This window comes from Hippocampus bargibanti, linkage group LG03 (genome assembly GCF_051943395.1).
Source record: "Hippocampus bargibanti isolate YZ-2025 linkage group LG03, ASM5194339v1, whole genome shotgun sequence".
Taxonomy (NCBI): Eukaryota; Metazoa; Chordata; class Actinopteri; order Syngnathiformes; family Syngnathidae; genus Hippocampus; species Hippocampus bargibanti.
The window spans coordinates 21,004,398-21,028,502 of NC_142736.1; the positions used below are offsets into that span (position 1 = coordinate 21,004,398).

Below are 24,105 nucleotides of genomic sequence, written 5' to 3' on the forward strand. Positions count from 1 at the left end.
TATACTGTAGTTGGAGATCGAAATCTAGTGGGCGCGGTGCACCACAGGTGAGCGTTCCAACCCGGAAGCAAGCTTCGCACACATAAGGTTCAAGTTTTCGTTTCGGAACGATCAAAGATACCACCCTAAACGTATTTTGCACACGAAAGAAGGTAGGAAACGATTAAAAAAAGTTTCTGTTACTTAAAGAGACACCGGACACTAATATGACTCGCGAGAAAGTAACAAAAGTGAAAATGCTGCATACCTGAAATAACTTATTACACTGAATGCGCATAAACAGTTTGTGCAACGTTCTACATTTCTTGATGTCTACACAATTGCACAATTCACTTCCTAGACATTTGTTGCACACACGTGCACAATTTAAGTAGATCAAAAAAGAAGAGCAAATTGAGGCTTTCCAAATTCCTGTTGTTGTTGTTGTTGTTGTTTTTGTTTTTTTTTTTTTTTTTTGGGGGGGGGGGGGTGGACAGCTGCGTGATTTTAGATTAGATATTTTTGATATCCATATTATGGTTGTATTGCTACGCACTTTGGCCCCACCAGTAAGAAAATTAAATGTACTTCTGGAATGACTGTCTCATTTATAATTTTGTTGCAATACTGTCTTCCAATACAGTACGACATTTATGTGCATAAAAACATACTTTCCATACAAGTAGTACTACCAGCGAAGCAAGCACGCTCCTGGCATTTCTAATTATGTTATCTAGTAAAACTTTATAATATCAATAGTATAACATAAAGCACACAGCAGCTAAATAGTGTAGTTTTGTTTTATTTATTTTATCTTGCCTTATGGGGTTTACTATGGGCGGTCAGTCAACAGTTTCTGCATTAGAATGTATGTTTTCAATTAAAGATGCCAGAAAGGGGCAGACACCACCCTCAAAGTGATGCATACGCAGATTACAAGAGCAAGGACAAGGATTCCTCTCACAGCGCAGATCATTTTGACAAGTATGACAGCAGAGATCACAGAGAAAAGCCCAGAGTCGCCGGTGAGAGAGGCGCTGCTGGTGACAGGAGGCCTAGACAGAGGGATATGACAAGTGCACGTCAACCTGCTTTCAGAGATCACCATGAAGGACCCTCCACACTGTAAGCAACCAGATCTAGTAACATAGACTGTAAAGCAGTTGGGCAATGTTCATTCAGTTCATACGGTTAAAGTCATAAAATCATTCATACCATAGCCAATTAGACTGAAGCTAAACTGGGATCATTTTTTCCAAAAGGAACTAATGTTACTGAATAAATGTTTTACACAACAGCGAGCATACAATCATTGATCCAAGGGTGTTCCCAGTATTTAGCTAATTTAATATACGTAGGTCACCACTGCTAGCTAGGACATATTGTAATACACCAGCAAGTGGTGAAGGATAGACACAACTGGCAGTGTATTTTAAATCACACATTCATGCATGAGCTGCTAAGGCCCACAAATGACACTCAGTCATTCAATCGCGCTCTTAAATAGTAGATTAGTGAATCGTTTCCCAGCTAACAGCCAGCCGCTCCCCTGAGGTCACAAATCTACAATGCAATTCGCTAACCCTCATGTCACTCACCAGGCCAGGCAACACCTTTTAAAATCACTCAAAGTCACAGATATCTACTACAAAGTAGAACACAAAGGGGGTGACCCCGAGTGGACGGAAATAACACCTGTGCCTCACATGCACTTTGTTTTTATAATAAGTGTTGATATTGTCTTTCTTTTAATGCAAAATAAAATTGTATCTGATAGCTTGATTAATCACGTGTTAAATTGCTATGATTCTCATTTCAAAGAAAAATGTTTGAGGGCTAAATTCCAAAAGTCCACAGTTCATTTTGATGTGATATTACTCACAGGTATGCACAGCCGTCAGTGCATTACTCCAACAATGAATATGGGGAACAACAACCTCAACAAGCTCTTTACAACCTGCGATACATCCTCACCAGTAGAGGTAAGTTATGTTGTTTGTATGCAAAACAGGTAGCCACTTGCTGGGTTTTCTTTCATTCTGTATCTGGGGCTTTGATTATACAATAGTGCATACAGAAAGTATTCCTTTATACATTTGAGGTCACCGCTTTATTCCAACATTAAATAGGTGTTTCCTCACTTTTCGGGGGATGGGAATTGGGCTGCACCCAAAAGAGCAAAAAATTGTGTGTAACTGCTAGTCACGGAAATCCATTGGTGGTAAGGAAGGAAAAAAAATCTAATGGTCAAGGAAATCCTCTGTAAAGAACAAATAAATACATAAAAATATATATTGAACAATCAAGAAAAAAGGGGAAATATGGGATTATCCTTGTGCCAGTGTATGAGTATGGGGGTCCACTGACTTTATGGCCTGGTATGTGTCGAATTTTGAGGTTTAATTTTTGATGCATTTATTTTTCTCTACTTGAAGGATTGAGCTGTATATCTACAGAAACTAAAGTAGTCACAAAGTTAGTAGAAAGCACCAGGTAGTGAAACATTGCTTTTTTGTTCGCATATCAACTGTTAGAATGTTAGCATTTATTTTAATTAGCGTAGCATATACATTAACCATAGAGTTGTTTGTTCTGTAGTTACAAGGGGACACAAGCCAGCGTCTTATTGTGCCGGTCCCAAGCCCGGATAAATACACAGGGTTGTGGTAGGAAGGGCATCCGACGTAAAAGCTTGGCCAAAACAAACATACAAATCAAACCTCTGAAAACGGAGGACACTGATTCGCTGTGGTGACCCCTGAAGGGAAAAGCCGAAAGGAAAAGATGATGTGTAGAATTTTGAAGCAAACAAATGCATCTACTATAGTCAATAAAATTGTCTTTAGACTCTTCTCTTTGCAGTAGGGCGGAAGCAATCAATAGTCTGCCAAATAAGTAACACACAATCCATAACTACATTCCCTTTTTTCCCAATGTCAAAGTTGTGTATTTTTGATTAGTTTTTGTTTTGTTTTTTCCTGGTTGTTGTAGGCATTTGCCAGCTGATGCAGGTGTTTGTCAATCTTCTGCTCATTATCTGCGCTGGCGTGCCTCACAGCAACAATGGCGGTTATCGTGACCTAGCCAGCCTAGGCGGCATCTACCACTATCACTTTGGCGGAGCCGGTGCCTTCCAAGGTGCCGAAGCGGAACGCGTGAAGGAGCTGGACCAATTGTTCAATGAACTCAAGAGGCCCCCGTACGCCTTCGCCATGGCGTGCGCCGGGATAGTCATGATCTACGCTCTGGCCATGCTCGCCCTGGGGGTTTTCCGAGTGCCTTACCGCAGGCCGCCCGTGCTGCTGGTAGAAGCTCCGATCAACCTTCTTGTCGGTTTGGGCTACATTGCTGCTCTGGCCTTCTTCTTTATCAAACTGCAGGAAAACTACAACCACCCCATCTGCCAGGAGAGGGAGCGCATGTACAAGAGCAGAGGTCACAAGGGCTTCGAGTGCCAGTTTCATGGTGCGGACATTGCCGTGGGTCTCTTCGGCGTGCTGGGCGTCTTTGTCTTCATCTTCGGGGCCGTGTTGGCCATCAGAGCCTTCCGCACTGTGCGAGAAATGAAGAAGCAGAAGACAAATACGGCTGGATGATCGCTTTTGAGGACAGTTAGAGCAAAAGTTAGACTGTTTCGTAATAAACACTGTTAACTTAAATATAAAACAAAGATGAGGTACATGTTGTGAGTTTAAAATAATTCATGAATACTGTTGTATCTCAATGCTATCATACAATGGGAAACTATCGGCACATAGGCTCAGTTAGCATTTATGGCTGTGATGCTATCCTGCAAGCAAAGACTATCTGAACACAAGCGTTGCAGTAACACGTGTAGGTAGATAATACGTGTAACAGTACTTACGGGCATACTTTATATTCTTTTTCCTCTGTGAAGAACAATTATTGGTGGCATCCTGAGAGGCAGAGGGAAGTACTGAGCCTTCAATACAGTACTAAATATCTGCATTCCCATTTTATACTACCCTCGGTTAATATGTGAAGCATTATGCTTGTTTTAAGTTACAAACATGATTACAAAGTCATCTTTTTTTAAAGGCACCACTGTAGTTTCCTGGCACACCAAATGGCCTTTTTATATTAGTTTTACATTGAGTACAATAGCAAAAATGCTGTAGTCTGTTACTTTATTATTAGCTTTTTTTGAATGTTTTTGTATTCTGTTTACATACACGTGTATTCTGTACTTCTATGTCTATATTAAACAACTTTGAACAAAGAAATATTAACTGTAGTCTGTCATTTTATTTTGGGGTTTTTCACATGTAGCATTTTTGTGTTCTGTTTAGATATATGTATTTTATACTTCTCTTTATTTATTAAATAATTGAATCGAGAAGTGTTCATTTTTGGCTTTTTATATATTTTTTACATGTAGCATTTTTGTGTTTTGTTTAGATCAATGTACATCCGTGTATTTATTAAATAACTGAATATCCAAGTGTTAAATTTTATTTTTAAAAAGTACAAAAAACTGGGGTGAAACTTATTACCATCCTAAAATAACCTTTTGAAGAGGTCATAATTTTGCCATTTCTACTGTAATGGTGTAATGATTAATGCTGTAAGATGGAGTCGACGGGCAGACTCATTGTTCGAGCGTCCCGTTGGCTCATGCTGTCATTCTCTGTTCCACCAACAGATGGCAGGCGTACTGCATTATCTATCTATCTGAAACGCTTTATTTAACCTCACTTATGTCTCACAGCCAACTCCATCCGGGGAGCCGGCAGGGTACACCCTTAACTGATTGTCCGCCAATCGCGGGAACGCAGAGACAAACAGCCATACGCACCCAGGACAATTAGAAGCAGGGGTACCAAAACCTTTTGGAGCCATGATTTCTTTTTCGATCAACCAACTTCCTGTGGATGACCAGGTACTTTGCATACGCGCATACTCACTTATTTACACATCTTCACTGGCAGTGTTCTCCATTGAGACAGAGACTTGGACTTCATTTATGAGTAAAGGTAACACGATAATAACGTTTAAAAAAAAATTATATGCTACAGTTTGTATACAGTACATAAAGAATGCTGACATGACATTTCAAACAAAACACGTTAACTGTTGCCAAATGGTGAATAAACTACTCTGTGGAGTTCATACATTTGTAAATCTGACTGTGATTACGTCAGTGCCTCACCAGCCATGAACCTCACCGCACGTCACTGGTAGTTATAACGTAGAAGTAAGCATGGGAGAACCGCCAAGTAAGAAGAGAAAAACTTTAGGATCGGGTCGCCCCCTAAAAGATGCCACCGTGGCAATCTATGTGTTAAAAGTGGACTGAAGACATTGCCAGTAAATGTAGATGACTAGCTGGTGGATATTTTTTTAATTGCCTTTGTTTTTATTCTATTTATGTTTTTATTCTTGCTATCAGTAAATAATTATGTGTCGGGTTGTGTTAGTACGGTCGATCTTTTTTTTATCGCTGCGTATGGTCGATTATGAAAGCATAATGCGCGCATGCGCGGTAAACTGCATTTCCACTTGTGTTAGCGGTTTTTTTACCATTTCAAATAATGTACGGCGTACTACAACTTTTATACGGGAATTGTAATTTATAAGGGCAGCTATTAGCCAATTTTGACAGGTATGCAGTATCAACAGCTGTGATCGCAAAGGTGTGCAGTTGCACCGTGGAACTGCTCGGCACCAACAACTTCCGGTGACGCATGTTTACCTGGAATCGTAGTTAAAGTTGACCTGCTTTATTTTTTTTTTTTTTTGGGGGGGGGCGGGGGGAGTGAGACTGATATGATGATTAGGATGTGTGGTATGCATGAACACAAAAAGTGTTAAAGTAACCTGCATGTTGTTGTGCATGTGCATGTTGTTGGGATGTGGAAGGACACCGTAGTACCCGGACAAAACCCAAAGAGACACAGGGAGAACATGCAAACTCCACACAGCAAAGTCAACTGGGGTCGAGAATCTAACCATGACCTAGCTCTTTATTGTGACGCTAACCAGGTGGTCACAGTGTCTCACATTATACATCATAATCTAAATATGGAACAAGTGATCTTTTTTATTTTAGAGAAGGTTCATTGGATCCTTCTTCACTTATGTCAGACAGGAGTAAGAATACAAATGTCAAAGTGAAACAAACAAACAAAACAGGTTGGTCGTGTAAAATTGTCATTATATGTTGGGCAAGCCAGACAAAAACGACTCAGTAAAAATTGTATTGCTACTTAGCAGAATTTTAAATAAAATGATTTTCATGCTCAAATGCCAATCTCAAGAATGTTACAAATGCTTCATGTTGCATAAACAAAATAGTTTGCACAAGCATATATTTTATGTTGATATTGAGCGCATACTGTAAAAAATATGATCCAGTATGAAAATGACACCTCATCATTTGGAATTCCATAGTGGAGAGGGCAATATTAATTTGCAACGAAGTAAAAAAATAAAACAAAATCAGCTCACTGGTGTCAAGAAAAAAATATTTCGTCCTTTCTAGAAAATATAAAGGAACGTAGAGATCGCGTAATGGCTACTTCGGTCACATGTTCAACAACCACTGTGTCTTGGATCATTTCCATTCAACAATAATTACAACAACGTGCATCCACTTACGACACAAATAGTCAACGTGCTTCATTGTACACACAAACACAGACACTTTGCAACTTAAAGAGGCTCTCACATGGGTTTCGACTATAGTGAGACATGGCCATAAGGAGATTATTACTGGACCTGCTCCAGCAAAGAATTAAAGGGAATATTGTCAATGCATGTATTGGACTGTATCCCACTCGCTTGTACTCCCTTCCTGTATGTGCACATGCACTTTGCATATATTACTGGTACATTACATGAATGTGTTGGATGAACATGTAGACTCGGAGGCAAAGAGAGTTTATATTGAGTCATAATGTACAATGTGTGTGATTTTTTTTTTAATCAGCAGAGAATGTGAATGTTGTGCAATGCTCGTTAGGCATTGAATGGGTAACAAACCAAACACATTGTTTAATTTATTAGCCATTCACACTCACTAAATGATAGAAGTTGGGGTTCTGTAAAAATGAAGACATAAGTCTATTCACCCCTGTCCAAATGTCAGATTACTGTGATTAAAATAATGTCTCCTAAACTACAAAGCTTTATCATGCTTTTTTTTTCTCATTATTTTCTTATTTTCAAAGTGGGGCCTTAGATCAAGGTGGTGGTCCAGTAAATACAGGTATGAAAAGCTCCAAATACCATTTAGTGTTTGCACAACACAAAACAAAATGTCAGGAATAGCCTAACTTGAATGAACATCTGGCATTTATTTGGGGTTAATCAGAGGTATTTAAAATATGTGTGTGTGTGTGTGTGTGTGTGTGTGTGTGTGTGTGTGTGTGTGTGTGTGTGCGCGTGTGTGCCTGCTGACTCCTATTTAATGATTTTGAATATGGCCGGTTAATACTGAACAAAACCACTTCCTCAAATATAAAAGGGTGCATGTGTATACTTGTGAAAACCCATTATCTCTAGTAATATTGTCTAAATTTTCATATTTAAAAAAAGGGCATTTGAATTAGGGGTGTGATGCTTTTCATATCCGCAGCATTATCATGCACTGTGTAAACAATGAGGTGTTTATTGTCTTGCAATATTTCGGAGAAAATATTTTTAATGTACTATTAATCGATTTTCCACTTTCAACACTTCACATGTTTTTATTCTTATGTTTTTCATGATGTTTTTAGCATTTCACGAACATACCTGTACTTGTTATTTTCATGTTTCATTATTGTGTCAGTCTTGTGACTATTCCGAAAAGGCAGCAACAATTCCAATCTGATCGTGTATTTTTTGGCTAATCTGTATCAGATAATGTATTTTTTTAAACAGGCCTGGCTCTCATCCAGTAGTTCATTTGTTTTTTCAGCAGCCAAAGCGTTGTGTCGTGTGCATCGCCTTTGTACACAATTATGTTTAAAATGGCCAAATTCTTTCTCGCTCATCCGTAGATCTCAAAAGAAAAGAGGCACAGAGTTAGATTTGGAAAAAAATTGCATCCATAGAAACTTAGGGTAAATTGAAAGACACTACAGATTTAAAGGACAACCTACACCTCCGGACAAGTTGCGTCCATAATTTGTAAAATCACGTCAAATTAATTCTACTGTGCGCATTATACAATGATTCCACCGCATATTAGCTATATTTTACATTTTAAAAGTCGCGCTGAATATTCATGAAGTCTTGTTTTCGAGTTAATGACGATGCCTTAAGTGACGTCACAAAGGGAACGCCTCTGACTGAGAAAGCGACAAAATACATTTTGGGTACTTTTTTTCATCTGAAAACAACGTGTTGATCGCGAAATTAGAAGGAAAAGTACATAAATAACACAATGGTGAATCGTTGTGTGTTGCAGCCAATTGCGGTAACACGCATAAAGAAGGTGTAAGTTTACACATTTACCAGCGGACAAATCAGCCCATTTCCAATGGAGCTTGTGCGCCATCTTATGCATTTTCTGGGCGCTACATTGGAGTCCAGACGGCTCGAATTGACACAGGAGTACTTCTTTAATTGATTGCAAACATTTATGCTTTCCTCTTCAGAACTATTTGAATCATATTCATAACTGGATGAGAATAAAGCATCTTCACCGAATCTGAACTCCCTGAAGCGATTGTTTTGATTCTGGAGCAAGGCAGTTTGTGAAGGAGTATCCTGGCGTGACGTCACGAACAAGGGGGCGGGACTTTCTGAATCTGCCCAGTTCCAAGCTCATTTTGTGGCACTTTAAGGGATGCTTTAAGTCATTTTTTATTGGTGTTTTGCATTGGACTGAAAATATCAGCCTGCGTGTTTTGGGTATTTTAGATGCGATAAAATGTTTTTCTGATGTCAGTTAGGAAACAAAAAAATGGTGTCGGTTGTCCTTTAACAATGACTGCAAAGGTGCACAGAATACAAGAAGCAACAGCATGAGCTCACTGGGCATCATTGTCGGGAATAAAAGACATGCAAATGTAACACATTTAAACAATTTGCTTAGAGACATAGGTCTAACGCGTGTGACTTATTTTGTGACGAGCAAACGTGTGACCCACCGGTCGCATTTGCCGAGGCAATTAATCATTCTTTGGAGTTGAGCCCTAACTGAGGCTACATTGACTCTTTATACATCTGACTAAGACACACATCGATATTCAAAATCAGGTGACTCCATTTGTCCTCACCGTGAGGAAAAAAAAGTCAATGGCACAGTTTTGGTTCAAATTAATTCTCACTAATTCATTACTTGAACATCTCATTATTTACATTTCGGACCTGGTGAACGGTGATTGTGACTCCAGCAGCTCCCTGTTCAGTTTACATAACACAAAAGGTGCGTCTTCATTTTGTTTCACATTTTATTAACAGTTGTAATGCGCAGTTGTGCAAGAATTTCAACCAAGTAGAGTTCCTTATGTCAAAGGAGATTGCTTTCCAATTCATGTGAGTTTATAGATCTTATAGTAAAATGCCACGATAAGGGGAATCAAGGGCTTGGTTACATGATTAACTCAAGCACACAATGAGGATCACATTCTCGCGGAATAAACTCAGTAAAAAGTGCTTTAGTAATTAGGGTTGAATCCATGAAGATGACAAATAACACGAGAAAGACAATTAAGGCTTCAAAGACAATAAACAGGACATGAGTGGGATTCAACCGATGGCTCATCTTCCTTTTACCACCGAGTGAGCGGCAATGTTTTAAGGCTGAATGGGAACGCTGGAAAGTAAAAGGATGGAATTCCACAACCGCAACACGATGCCAAAACAATGTCAATTTGGCACAAGCAAATTGACCTGACTTTGGTCTCCTTAAATTACATTTCCTCTTTTGGCACCAGGAACCAAGAGCTGTCAGCCTGCATTCAAATGCACTCTTTATACACACTGGACCACAGCTTTTGCATTACACCTTTTTGAGTTATCTTTTTTGGGGTAACCTATACCCTATTTGTTGAGAAAAGGTGACACAATGAAAATATTACCTTGTAACCATCTTCCTTGGCATACCAAGGAACAATGCTAAAGTGAGTTGAGGAATTTCAGTCAAAGGTAGTGCTTTGTCACTATCTTGTTACATCATGAGACAATCTGAACATTTTGGGGCCTTCGGTTCCTTGCAGATTTGGCAATTTGATTGTATTTATGAGAGACTGGAAACAAACACTGCTATGACCAGTCAAAGCCTTGTGAAAAAAACCTATTAGAAAGTGCTATGTCCCAACTAAAAGAAGCAGCTCCCCTCAATTAAATAAGTTGTTTGGCCCTAAGATGCCAGAAAATGTTGGGAAAGTAATGTATACATGTTAATATCATAAAATAGTGACTTAACAAAGAAAATATCAAAGTGCAAATACTGTAAGCGCAGTGTCACCACCGTATCCGCCTCGGTAAAGGGGAACAGTAAAAATGTGTCCAAGCTATGACTGAATTTGCGCTAAATTGAGTTTTTTTGTCCCATTCATCATTTAACATGAGCCGAAATACCACATAATACATCGCAAATAAAACAATAAAAATGTGCTTAATATTTGACGCAATTTTGACTGAAATTTTGGTCAAGTACCAATAATCAACATTGTTATCTCTTCAGCCTGTTTTGATTTTTTTGTTGTAAATTTTAATACAGATTGGATCACCGCCGACTAGTTTTCAAAATACAGTATTAAACTTTGACAAAAGTCATCACACACTACGTATTTGAAAAGATTTGCCCTGTTAGCTACAACACAAAGCTGAGAGACATTTGAGGCAGTTGTTCCTTTGAATGTACGTATTTAACTGATTATAATTTACATTAGATTGGTTTTAGCAAGTTTAATAAACAAAAGGTGGAAACTATCAAAGTGGCTGAGTCATCCTTCAATATTTCAGTATACTGTCCAATTCATGGAGAAGGTTTCGGCCACATTGAGTTTAAAATGTGCAAACGGGGCGCATTCCGAGTTTTGGCAACTAGTACATGATCAACCATTTTTATCCTGTACCACAAACACAGATCAGATCGAATTGAGGGTTGATAGGAACGGGGCCAATTGACTTTGAACAGAATACATTACATGCATTTCCTTGTATAAGCTACAGTCCTTCAGGTCTCAGTAAGAAGCTCTACTCTAAAACAGCCATGTAGCCTGGGAACTCTGAGGCTGAGTCATCTCCAGTAGGCACTTTGACTAGAAGAATGTGACCCGCACCGAGCACAATCCCAAAGTGAGGGGATAAATCTGACAAAAACATGTCTTATTATGATGCAAAGAACATTTCCCCACTCATTTGTCAATGGACAAATCTCCTGTACTTCCCTGGGATGGCACATGAACAGCATGGCAGCCAAGCTGTGCTATGTTCTTCCTTTTACAGGGCAGTATCATAGACCTCAGTCTTTACCATCGGGGTCGCTTCAGGACCTGCAACCAGGCTTGGAGCAAAGGAAATCTGGGGTTGTGATTGATCCCATTTTGGGTCTTTTACAGAAGGGGGAGTGGACGGTGCAGAGGTGGCTGAGACGAGGGAGCTCTGGCCTTTCAGCTGCTCCCGGACTTCTTGCTCCAGACATGGAGGCACAATCAGCTGGTCTTCGGGGTCCTGCTGTGCCGGCGCAGTGAAATACCCGGACTTCTTTTTAGGTGCCTCCAGGGCCACCTCGATGAGATTATGACTGTCCTCGGGGGCCACCACAGAGCCGTTGGACAGCTTCTTCCCGAACAGACACGAAGTAGAAGGTGATTTCTTCAGTTCTGTGAGCTCTCTGCCACAAACGGCCAGCAGGCAGCCATTTGTCGCAGAAACCACCACGCTATTCTGCCTGCGCATCTTGCCGTTAGGATAATCGGACAATCGCTTTTCACAGTCTGGGTCGTTCGGGCTCTCGGAGGCCCCTGATCGCAGCTGGAAAGCGCAGCAATGAATGTCCACCTCCACTTCTAACTTGCTGCCATTGGAGATGACGCCTTCGAGAGGAGTCTCATCATCACTGTCCAAACCATTGTCTGAGTGGTTGCTGGAGAACGTGGCACAGGAAGGCTGCCGCTGGAACAGGCCCATGTGGCTCCCCAGCCCGACCGAGCCTGGGACCATGATGCCGCACAGCGTCGTAGCGGGGTGCAGGCTACATCGTCTATCGGGACGTGGCGCACCCCCTGAGCTTGGGTGCTCATCAGAGGCGGTGGAGCCCACCTCGCTGCCCACCTCCGACGCTAACGTCTCGCTGTTGAACTCCGAGATCACCCCGCCGGTGGATGACAAAGTCGCCGTATCACTCGGCGCTGGCGTCATGCATACAGCCAAAGGGCCTGGAGGAGGCCCCCGGGGTTCAGTGGTGGAGACGGGAGGCTCGCAGGTGCAGCTGTCCTTGGCAATGTTCAAGGCCACCACCACAGCCCCAATGTTGTCCTTACAGCCGTAGCTCTGGGCCAGCGTGCAAAGCTTCTTGGCGGCGGCGCGTGGATCCCGCATGGCCTGAACCGTGCACACGGCTTCCTGATAGGATACATGCTCAAACAGCGCGCGATTCCCTAGGATCAAAAATTCATCCAGGGATGAGAGAGGCTCGGTGTGCACCCAGGGCTTCGGAAGCACCCAAGGAGACAGATAAGAGCATCCCAGCAGGCGGGTGCAGCATGTCACTCCGCTCACTTTGTTATCCTAGAAAAGAGAAAATTCCTCGCGTAAGGCACGTGTGACTATGAATATCCAGTCCAATATTCATGGTAGATGAAACATTTTCATTTGCAACTAAAAACACTGGCAAGCGGACAACATTCCAGACAAAGTTCACACTTTCTGGTATGTTTTCATTTCATGTCTGGCCAGAGTCTCCATGTGCAATGTTTGAAATGAAGCAGATACCTGATTTGATGGTGAAAGACCTTTCACCTTTCAACCAAAAGGCAACTTCAGTCCTACATCTACTGTCAGTGTTGTTGTTGTTTTGCATCCCAAGAAGGGACATTTCCTTGAGTACAGCAACATCAAGGCAATTCTTTCACCAGCCAAAACAATGGCACCTGACAGTGACCACGCCCACCGAGGCGTATCAAAGCAGCTTTTTGGACAGATTTCTTAGAGGACTCACATTGCAAGTCATTTGAGTGTTTCTTTAGTTTTGTTGATATGCATCCCAATACTTTTATTACTTCAACTTTCATTTGTCTAGGATCAGGGCACGTAGTAGTGAAAAGTGTTAGGGTCATTATTCAAATTGCCCTAACAAAAAGATTTTCATTTGCAATGCCAACCTCAAAGCAGGCATCAGAATAAAACAAAAACTGGACAGTGACTTTAAACTTGACAGACACATTGGTGCTGTTGTTCAATCCAGCTTCTGTCATCTTGGGCAACTGGCTGAAATAAAACCTCTCCTTTCTCATGAGCACTTTGAAGCAGTCATTCAAGCCTTTGTCATATCTCGGCTCGATTACTGTAATGCGCTTTACTTTAAAGGACAACCGCCGTCACTTTTTTGTTTCTTAACTGACATCAGAAAAACGTTTTATAGCATCTAAAATACCCAAAACACGCAGTATGATATTTTTATTCAAATGCAAAACACCAATAAAAATGTGTCCAAAATCTGCAAAAAATTGAGCTGCGAATTGGGCATTTTCAGAAAGTCCCGCCCCCAGTTTGTAAAATGACGCCAAGACGTCTTGCATTGCTTGAGAATCAAAACAATGGCTTCAGATTCAGAGAATATGCTTTCTTGTTACACCTCCAGTTATGAATGATTCAAATAGTTCTGAAGAGGGAAGCATATATGTTTGCAATCGATTAAAGAATTTATTCCATGCCATCTTGAGGCAACATTGGGGAGAAACGATCACCAGAAAAGAGGCACAAAATGGCGACCTCTTGTGGCTACCTCCGTTTCCACAGGGTGATAAATTCCTTATATGGAGCTTGGACACCCTCTTCTGGCGGATTTTAGGTGTAACACAAGGTTTTCAGACCAAACAATACAGCAAAATACATTGACGTGATGGAAGGACTGCTACAATGCGTCTTTTTTACAGTCGGGGGGCGGTCCTGTAGTGACGTCACGTACGGACTTGTCACCAACTCAAAAACAATACTTCCTGAATGTTCAGCGCGAGTCTTAAAACGTAAAATATAGCGATATGCGGTGGAATCTTATTAAAATACGCTCAGTAGAAGTCATTCGTTGTACTAAGTTCATCCTGTCTACTTGATATCTAATGTTAAGCAGATTCTTTACTTACAGACAGTGTAGGTGTTCAAATACCTGACATGTTTCGGCGACTACTTCCGCCTTCGTCGTCATGGTACTCGTAAGAGGGAGCACAAAACTCCTATTCTGGCGACGCCTCAAGTCTGCTGACCAAACATTATTAAATGTGCCTAAAACAAATCGGAGGCTCAGAGGATCGCGCCTTTTCTGTTGCTGGACCCACTCTGTGTTATGACCTGCCACTGAACATTCGGCAAGCCCTCTCGCTGCCCATCTTTAAACAGCGTCTCAAAACTCACTCTTTGGCATTCGACTCAGTATTCAGACTTGATCTTGGTTTTTTTCTCCCTGGTGCTTTCTACTATCTTTGTGACTGCTTTATTTCCTGTATAGAATAGGTGTCCATGTTAAGCACTTTGTTGCAGCTTCAGCTGTTGTTAAAGCGCTATATAAATCCATATGTATTGTATTGCAAAATATCAACATACCGTTCAATGTGGTACCGTAGTTAGCAGAAGGCAACTTAAGGGTTCAAAAGCGGGTAAAAGCACATGGAAAATATCTAAGGCAGACTGGTCAGTGACTACTCACCACACTGTAATTAGAATTATTACCTCAGTAATGATGGCTTTGCTGAGTTTAACTCTCTCCATCTCCTCAGTGCAGTTCTCCAGGCTGTACACCTTTGAGAGAGGAACAGGGCGACCCGCCCGACACAACACTGCCTGGCAGGTGCCCACGTTGGCCACAGTCACACTGAGGTAGCCTCCTGGCTCTGAGGATTCATGGTGGATATAACACAGCAAGGCGGAGGCACCCAATTTCTGGCCGACTGTACCTAGTTTCCTGGTTAACCATACAGCCAGGGTCAGAGGTACACTAACTTCGTCGAAAAGTGATGCTATTTTAGGAAACCGCACAAACCTGTGTGAATTTAGGAATGTGTTGCTCATATAAACACTGTCAATACAGGAATGTTGCACTTCCTCGCACAGCACGTCACCCATAGTGCACTGGAGCAGCCGAGGGACTTCCTCATTGCGGTCCCCGTCGAAAATACTGTAACATGCTTCCACTCTGTCTCCAAGTCGGTCGATGGCCAGCACGGACACACACAATCTGTTGCGGCCATGACATATGCATTCAAATGCGCGCTCCCAAAAATTGTTAAGTGACCCTCTCTCTAAAGCAGGGGTGTCAAAGTCATTTTTTGCCGCGGGCCACATTGTAGTTATGGTTTCTTCTCGAGGGCCGTTATGAATTTGGGGAACCCATTAGAATGTTTAAATCCCTTCAAATATTACATATAGAGCACACAGCAAATTAATGAATAACTCGTTTTCAAATCTGAAGTCAAGAATAATGACTTTTATTGTGGTTGACATCCAAAAATATGAAATTTTGGCACAGATTTTAGCAATCATCATGGAATTTAACAAGTTTTGCTTTCGTGGGCCGAAAAAAAATGATGTGGCGGGCCGGATTTGGCCCACGGGCCTTGACTTTGACACCGGTGCTCTAAAGGGTCCAGAAGGTAAAACGCATTCGCAAAATTGATAACCGTAAATAACGAACTAAATAAATAAATAAATAAATACACGAGTGAGTGAAAAAATAAAATACATTCAATTGACTTCATAAAGTCACGTGTTGCGGGTAATTGATCTTTCAAATTCCGAGACAAAGAAGAGGAGAGTTCGGATTTGCACCTATCATCCCCATTCCATAATCAGGAAAAAGAATAATAAACAGAATAAAGTTTAAAAAAAAGAACTTTACTGTAGAAGCTTTAAAGGCAACTGGAATGTGTTTGCTGCTGTCTAAGCCACTGAGATTGGAAGTCAGGTGGATAATAATTTGGACAAATATTTGGCCCTTATGTAAAGCAGGTTATAATTTTCTGACATACAAAAATAGGAAAGAGTTGAAAAGCTCACTTATTCCTTTGCCCGCTCATTTCGGAGTACCCATGGCTCCAGGGAACAGAGATGTTTTGCAGATCTCCCATTGTAGTCGATTTCTGGTCCAGTTTCAATGTGGTGATGTGACTTAAAACAAAAGATACATTTCTGGTGGATCTGGTAGTCTTTTCACTACCACAAATTGAGTTTAGCAATCAATGAAATTATTCGAACATATGCCAGACATGTTCAAAAATGTGTCCACTCCAGTGCCAGGGTTTTTGTCATTGTCACTTGAATTCCATGACACACAGAATATTGAGTTGTATGACTACATAAACATTCAATACAACGTTAGAAACCTTCTTCTTACATCAGTAAAAAAATGTTAATTCTTAAATTATATGGGTCTGGAGTTATATGAGCTTGAAATGAGGGTGGCTGTCCAAAATACAATGCAATACAGACATATTAGTTTATATAGCGCTTTAAATAGCTGTCGAGATAGCTAGCTAGCTAGAAGGATGGCTATATAGCTAATGGATAGCTAGATAGCTGGCTGTCTGGCGGTCTCGATAGCTATCTCCTAGCTATCTATTGGCGACCTATTGGCTGGCTAGCTCGCTTTCTATCTATTACTACTGTTACTTCTGGGTTGACTGAACGCTGGCGCGTGTGGCTGCCGTTGCTCACCCGCAGAAAAAAACTTTTCCTGTGACTGTAAAGTGACCATGAGAGTTTTGAAAAGCGTTTATAAATGAAATGTATGATGATGATTGATTATGATTATTATTATTATTATTATTATTATTATTATTATTATTATTATTATTATTATTATTATTTAAAAACCCTTACAACCCTTTCCACAAGTACTCACTTCCAGGATACAAACACAAGTTAGACATTTTTTTTTGGGGGGGGGGGGGGGGGGTACTCACCTGAAGAGATTAAGAGTGTTGTGTTCCAACATTAGGCCGCTGTTCCCCGTCAAATCCAACTCCTGGAGGCTGGGCAGTAGCGTTTCAGGTAGTAGGATCTCAGTCAGCTCATTACAGCTCAGATCTACAAGCTGCAAATCCAAAACATGACCCGTTTTTCTGGTAATGTCACACCCTCAAAAACTCAACTGTCTGACCTTGATTTCAGGAAGATTGAGGATCTCTGGGAAGACATTGATGTGATTGGAGTGTGCAATGAGAGTATGTAGTTTCTTGCAGCTGGATACAGTGGAGGGGATGCTCTTCAACTTGTTGCCACTTAGGTTGAGCTCTTCAAGCAGCTCCAGTTTACTCAGCTTACTAAAGACAAACATGACCAAATTGTGCTTAAAAAAGTACAAACCACAAACACAGACTTGCTTCTTCCCGAAACTAAAGCATTTTATGACAAACTACGGAAAAAAAACGATGATGAAGTAAAGTTTACTTCATCACAGTTTACATAGTAAACTGTGTAGGCCACTGTCTGCATTGTGTTTAACATCCATCCCACCATCCATATTCTGAACAGCTCTAGCTTCACAAGGGTCACGGGAGTGCTGGAGCCTTTTTTGAGGAGGTCTCTAGTACTACTGCATTTGTTTATGCACTTCCAGTATACTAAACATTGAACAAACCTGGCAGGGAATGAAAGCAACTGGTTGTAGGCCATGTGCAGGACCCTCAGGTTGTGGTGTCCTACCAGCAGAGCGCCGCAATTTTCATCAAGGTTGTTCCTGGTCAGGTAGAGCTCCTGCAGCGTACTTAGGCTGTCATCTGATTGGCCGCTGGCAGGAATACTTTCCAGGTTATTGGCGGAGGCATTTAAATGTTTAAGACTGTGGAGGAAGGGATGAGTGGGACAAAACATTGCACAGGTCATTTGTTTTCTGGTCATCAGGCACAACTGTAAAATCTAAAATCACAAAGACATCCAATGCATGTTTTTATGAGAGCAGCAGTCATTTAAACAATGACGATTGTGTTTGATACTTTGTTTTGGATGATATCGAGTTTGCCTTGCATTTTCAGTCACACTAAGTGGATCCATTTGCATTTAAATTAAGCTTTATGTTGGGTAGCACCTTTCAAAAATGTGCGGTTATACACTTTGTTTATGAGGAGAAAATGTTTTTATGTGACGAAAAGTTGGATTTCCCATTAGAAATAAAAATGAAGTGAGTGTGTGTGGGGTGGGCACTTCAATTAAGGTGGTACTTGCTATTGTTCTATAATCCTCAAGGCACATATTTCTGAAGTGTATTTTTCAATGGAATTGTAGACAAATATTTGGACATCTGTAGGGTCTGCTTACTACCTCATCAAGTGTGAAGCAGTAAATTTGTTATCTGCCAATTTCTGAAAATGCACCTGAGAGTGAGCACTTCCCAGCAATATTTATGAATCAATTTCCCACCAAAAGTGTGGAAAATTTGCTTTAGGTGAAATGAAAAGATGATTCTGAGGCAGCTTTTTTTCAGCTTTGGGACAAACTATAAAAGCAGATACACAAGACTGAGAAAGGGCTTTTAGTGATAAAATAACCCATTGTGGTGTGATCAACACTGATTCCTCACATAGACTGAGTTGAGCATCAGCGGCAATTATAAATAGCATTTGAAATTCACTCCATCAACTCTGTCATCTTTTCTCAAGACTTCTTCCACCTACTACGAGACACATACTGTGTATACAAAACAAATACAATGTGTCTTTGAATGTGACGTGTTTGAACAAAACCGACTCCCAATGTTGGGCATTTTTGTCACTCATAAGTGACGCAAAAAGACAAGCTCCCCAGCTTTTGGTGGGCCTTTACGATACTGTCTCAAGAGTGAGAGTTTTGAAAGGTGCTTGTAAATGAAATGTATTATTATTATCATTTCAACAAAAAAAGGCCAAGAAGGCGATCCTGCACAACAAATCCGCCAAGATTCCTTCTCAGCATTTAAGATACAAAAGTCCATTAAAGCACTAATGGGTGTTGAGTGATTGAGCCCACAGGAAACTGCCGGCTCAAACGACCTCACGTTGCAGTTTAGTACATTGATCTGGACCGCCCCCGTTCCATATGCATGAGCCAAACAATGAGGATACAAACGGATACATTAGTTGTCACCTTGGACAAACCATGAAAAACAAACCAAGAAGATGGCATTGATTCATGACAAGATGGAGGATTAAAAGAGATGGGACTCACTTTAAGGCCTTGAAGAAGAGATTTTCTGGGAGTTCTCCTAGTTTATTGTGCTGGACGTCCAAAACTTCTAAGGGAGTGTGGTCTAACAGCTCAGGCAATCTCGATAAGCGATTGTTCCCGGCTAGAAGTTTCCTCAAACTCAAGCTGTTGACCAATCTGTCAGAAAGAAGATATCCACATGCGGGGAAATATTACAAAAAGAAAATTAATTCTCAGTCACAGTACAGTTAGCAGTTTAAACACGGTTGATGTACATTCATTAAAAAAGGAGAGTCATAAGCATGCAGTTCACATCAGCGTGTTAATTAGTGATGTGCTGTTCGCGAACGAGCCGGATCTCTCAAGTGAACGAAGAGAGCCGGTTCCTAAAAAGGAGCCGGAAATGGGAACCGACTTTTTTTGTCCTCTATTCCCTGCCCCAGTCTTCGGTTAAAGCCGCGCATGATTGGTCGATATCCGTGGGAGAGGAGGGAGGGGAGAATTACAGACCCACTGAGCAGTGAGGAGAAGGGGGCGGAGGGTTAGGGTAGACAGGTGGACAAATGCTATTCCATTATGTTGTTATTATTATTCAATTATTATATTTTTTACTAGTTGGTCTGATAGCAATATTAATATGAAAAGCAAATTAGTGACAGCTGATCATCAGACCAGAGTAACGACAGGGAAAGTCAAAGTTAGCATCCACTAACTCTGTGCACATATGAATAAAGACATATAAATAAAAATATTTGATATTGTGTATTTTTTACATGAGTAATTCGTTTTTCACATAATTTTACATGATTTTTGGTAGTTAATTAATTTAATCAACAAAAAAAACAACAAACTGAGCATCCATTTGGGAGTCAAGAGAGCCGGATCTTTTTAGTGAGACGAGCCAAAAATACCGGCTCTCTGAAAAGAGCCGGAATTCCCATCACTAGTCCACAAATAAATAAAGCCATACAAATAAAAATATTTGATATAGTGTATTTTTTTACACGAGTAATTCGTTTTTCACATAATTTTACATGATATTTGGTAGTGAATTAATTTAAGCAACAAAACAAAAAAACTGAGGAGCCATTTTTAGTGAGCTGAGCCAAAAGAACCGGCTCTCTGAAAAGAGCCGGAATTCCCATCACCAGTGTTAATACAATAGTTCCAAATTTGCCACTTCTTCACTTCACAGGAATAAATGGGGTCAGGCAGAATTAATAAAACATTTGTTTTGGCACCACCTCATGCCAATGCTGACATGAAGGAACTATGTCAAAGTCAGTGGGTACCAATTCCCACTAATGACTGGTAACACTCGTTTAGAATTGTTATTGTGATGAAAGTTGCTGTATCCCTTTTTCAAGGGGCTTCGGCGTATTTTCGTGTCTTATGTATCAGTGTTGAAAATATCAGAAACAATTGCATTGACATGTAGAATTATTGTATAAGGTAAACATTTGTTACACAACGACTGAACATTTGACTCACTGACCCACTATTCTGGTATGATCGTGTGTTAGCGACTTCTTTTGGCCACACTATTGACGCAGGTGATCTGACAAATGCCAACACACTCGAGAATGGAAACTACATAGCAGATGACTACTGTAATTGGACAGTGTGACTGCCTCAGAGTCAGAGGTTCTGTTGACAATCCCTACTCAAACCATTTGATTTGAGGTTTGAATTTCACCCCGTTCTTGCGAGCTAAACCCAACCTGGATGGAAGCTCAGCGAGGAGATTATGCGTGACGTCTAGCACCTCCATTTTTCTGCAATCACTCAGCCAATCCGGGAGGTGTTGTAGAAGGTTCCTGTCTCAACAGACAGAGACACACAAACACTCACCTTGGTATAGTACATTAAATAGAAAAAAAAAACAAATAACCAAAAAAAAAAACATTGGGTGACATTTTTCCAAGCCAGAACTCACTGTGATAAATCCAAGTGTGTAAGTTGGTTTGGGACTGGATAAATGTTGACTGAGCTAAGGCCTGTGGGCAGATGGAGGTGGCAGTCAGTGCTCTTCCGTCACACCAATTTTTGTTAAACAGGAGCAGACATCACAACTGTACACTACATTTGGTGTATACTCTCACTTGAGATATTCAATATGCCCAACAACAACACATTTCATCGCATTTCTTTCAACTCAGCTGCTTTTAGTTCAGGCATGCGGATGTTGGATTTTTTTGTCCAATTGCCTTTGTGTGTTGCTATGTGCATTTCATCTCCCCTGAGCGCTCTCAAGGATTACTGCTGATTGAAGTAACTTGAAATATACTGCAGAAACCCGACTTGTGCCAACCTTTATATATTTACTTATTTATTTTTAACTGAGCGTGTTTCAAAGGCCAAACAGAAAATGTGTCAACATTTCTGATGTCAATCACTAGGCCACGCCCCTTAGAGGCACACTTCAACAAACAAGAATTTGGGCTTGATTACAATTTAACTTCTTTATACATTTTTACATGTAAATTTTACAAGATAAATATAACATGAGTATGATTAATTTTATTTTTGTAATTTTGGGTGGGGTCGGGGATATTTTTACATAAATATTGAATCTAAACTTTAAAATATATATGGTTCTACAATTGATTGAAAAACAAATTAAGTCCGGTAAATCTCCACTGAGGGTGTAGTTACAAAATGTCCGGCCCGCTAATGGACGCTGACTCACAGTTGCTGCCGGCGTGAAGCATGCGTAGCGTGAAGCCACAGACCGTCAGCGCCTTCAACTGGTTGCGCTGACAATGGAGAGTCTCCAAGCTGCAGATGGAAGTGAGGTCCAGTAAGCCTAAACAGTTGTCCCTCAAGTCCAGGTGGGTTAACTGGGTCACCGGCTCAGGACTCTCACTTTTCACACACCGTAGTCCGTTTAGTCTGCATGTCACAGCAAAAGCAACAAAGGTTAAATTGAAAATGTACCATGGTTTGATGACATCTTTAATCATTCACTGCCAGACCATTTGCAAAAATGTGTCCACTCCAGTGCCAGTTTTTGTCATTTTCATTCAAATTGGAAGACCCACAGAATATCAAGTTTTAAGACTTTCCTAATTGAAATGAATGGAAATACCAGTGATCTCTTCCGATCCCTCTCACCGTCCCCCAAAATAATTATGTATTTAATTGCAAAAACAAACTATTTACAATTGTACACTATAAAAACATTTAGTGATTACTTAATGATGTAGAATGTAAAGAAGTACACATTATTGTGCTGCATGTATTATGGCAGGATAATAAACACAAAAGTGTTGAACAACTGACTCATTCAGCTGCTGTGAGCAGTAATTTTTCACAAAGGACAAATATATGCCTGTCAGCATTGTTCTATTGTCTGTCTACATATGTTCCTTCACCATTTGTGGTCAAATATCAATAGCTAAAATGTTCTGATGCTGTGTCACCAATGTTATTCAGTTAGCCCATCGATGGGGTTGGCTAATTCGTGTGGGGAAAAAAAGTGAAAACTGGGGAAAAGAAAAGCATGTGCTCCATGACAGCGGCACTCACTGTGTGATCTGGAGTACATCAGAATATTTCTACATTTAGGTAAACTTGTAGTATTTGCATGGGTAATTTGTCAAGAGAATTTCTGCCCCCTATAGTATTGGGTTGGAACGTTGTCATCCTCCATGGAATGAAAGCTCGCAATAATAATAATCATCATCATCATCATCATCCTAATAATAATAATAAATAATAATAATAATAATAATAATAATAATACATTTCATTTATAAGCGCCTTTCAAAACTCTCAAGGACACTACAGTCACAGCTCGCTATTGGTCCTGATGCGAGGCTAAGAGCTGCTCATGATTTATTACCTGAGGTCAATGTTTTTCAGGTGGCTCATGGTGAGCAGCGCACTCAGCTCCAAACACACCACTTGGTTCCCAGCCATGGACAACTTGTCCACTCCACTGAGTCTCTCCAGCACTGCTGGGATGTGATTGAAGTCATTGAAGGACAGGCCAAGACTGGTGATCTGGAGCAGTCCACCCAGCTCAGCGGGAAGAGAGCTCAGGTGGTTTCCATCCAAAGACAGCGTTTGCAGGCTACAGGACAGGAAGAGGACTTGGTATGGGGATCATTGAGTACTCTTGAGGTATTTTACGTATAACAAACTTTATAATTCATCTGAAGGATAGTTACATGGCCTGTTCAGTAACATATAGTGGCTTTCAGATGCCATTTTTGTGATTTTAAAAATTAAAAAGAATAAAAATAAAAATTAGACCGTGATTAGTCATTTCAAAATGTTGTCAAGCAATAAAGTTACCTATAAACAACAGCATTGATTTTTTTTTTTTTTTTTTTTTTTGGGGGGGGGGGGGGCGAGTGGAGGGGGGTATAAGCCAAAACGAGTGATGTAACTATACATAAGAGTGATATATAAGAGTTATGATACTCCCTATATGAATTAGTTATTAACGCAACTCATCTAATTTCTGAATTACTGTACCAGTCTAAATATTTGAAAGGTTAAAAGTTGACTTGTTCCAAGTAGTAACGGTGTGCTCGATACATGCGTGTGTCACCTTTGCAGGTTGCCGATCTGCACGGGAACGTTGTGGAGATTGTTGCAGGAGAGGCAAAGCTCGGTGAGGGTGAGGATCTCACACACGCATTCAGGGAAAACACCCAGACGGTTGTGAGACAAGTTTAAGCTCTTCAACTGAGAGAACCTAAAAATCAAGAAAGATGAATTTGCCACGATCCACCACTGTACTCATTTTGTATTCTTTCCTTTGAGTGTTGGTCCTGTTCAACAAACAGCCGAAAGTCTATTGCAGAGTTTTTGATGCCACTTTAT

The 24,105-nt window shown here is 40.6% G+C and overlaps 2 protein-coding genes and 1 long non-coding RNA gene across 3 annotated transcripts in view; 2 read left to right on the forward strand and 1 right to left on the reverse strand.

Annotated features, from left to right (window-relative positions):
* The first annotated feature begins 44 nt into the window (after nt 1-44).
* marveld3 (MARVEL domain containing 3) lies at nt 45-3,585 on the forward strand. The gene is given in 5 exon segments (XM_088991312.1): nt 45-152; nt 866-1,104; nt 1,864-1,961; nt 2,971-3,566; nt 3,568-3,585. Coding segments are annotated over 4 exon segments (951 nt in total). The 5' UTR covers nt 45-152.
* A 1,109-nt stretch (nt 3,586-4,694) lies between these two features.
* On the forward strand, nt 4,695-23,977 carry LOC148900641 (uncharacterized). Its single transcript, XR_016114481.1, has 4 exons — nt 4,695-4,879; nt 14,874-15,086; nt 23,137-23,397; nt 23,839-23,977. It is a non-coding gene; the product is annotated as an uncharacterized LOC148900641 (long non-coding RNA).
* phlpp2 (PH domain and leucine rich repeat protein phosphatase 2) overlaps nt 5,941-24,105 on the reverse strand; it is a 44,272-nt gene continuing 26,107 nt past the window's right edge. The window contains exons 7-19 of the mRNA XM_088992513.1: nt 23,831-23,977; nt 23,117-23,347; nt 21,962-22,164; nt 21,209-21,269; nt 20,994-21,089; nt 19,294-19,449; nt 17,732-17,932; nt 17,252-17,414; nt 17,055-17,185; nt 16,150-16,260; nt 15,137-15,331; nt 14,827-15,058; nt 5,941-12,669 (exon numbers count right to left, since the gene is read on the reverse strand). Coding sequence (XP_088848639.1) covers nt 11,380-12,669; nt 14,827-15,058; nt 15,137-15,331; nt 16,150-16,260; nt 17,055-17,185; nt 17,252-17,414; nt 17,732-17,932; nt 19,294-19,449; nt 20,994-21,089; nt 21,209-21,269; nt 21,962-22,164; nt 23,117-23,347; nt 23,831-23,977 — 3,217 coding nt within the window. The 3' untranslated portion in view covers nt 5,941-11,379. The remainder of the gene's footprint in view (nt 12,670-14,826; nt 15,059-15,136; nt 15,332-16,149; nt 16,261-17,054; nt 17,186-17,251; nt 17,415-17,731; nt 17,933-19,293; nt 19,450-20,993; nt 21,090-21,208; nt 21,270-21,961; nt 22,165-23,116; nt 23,348-23,830; nt 23,978-24,105) is intronic.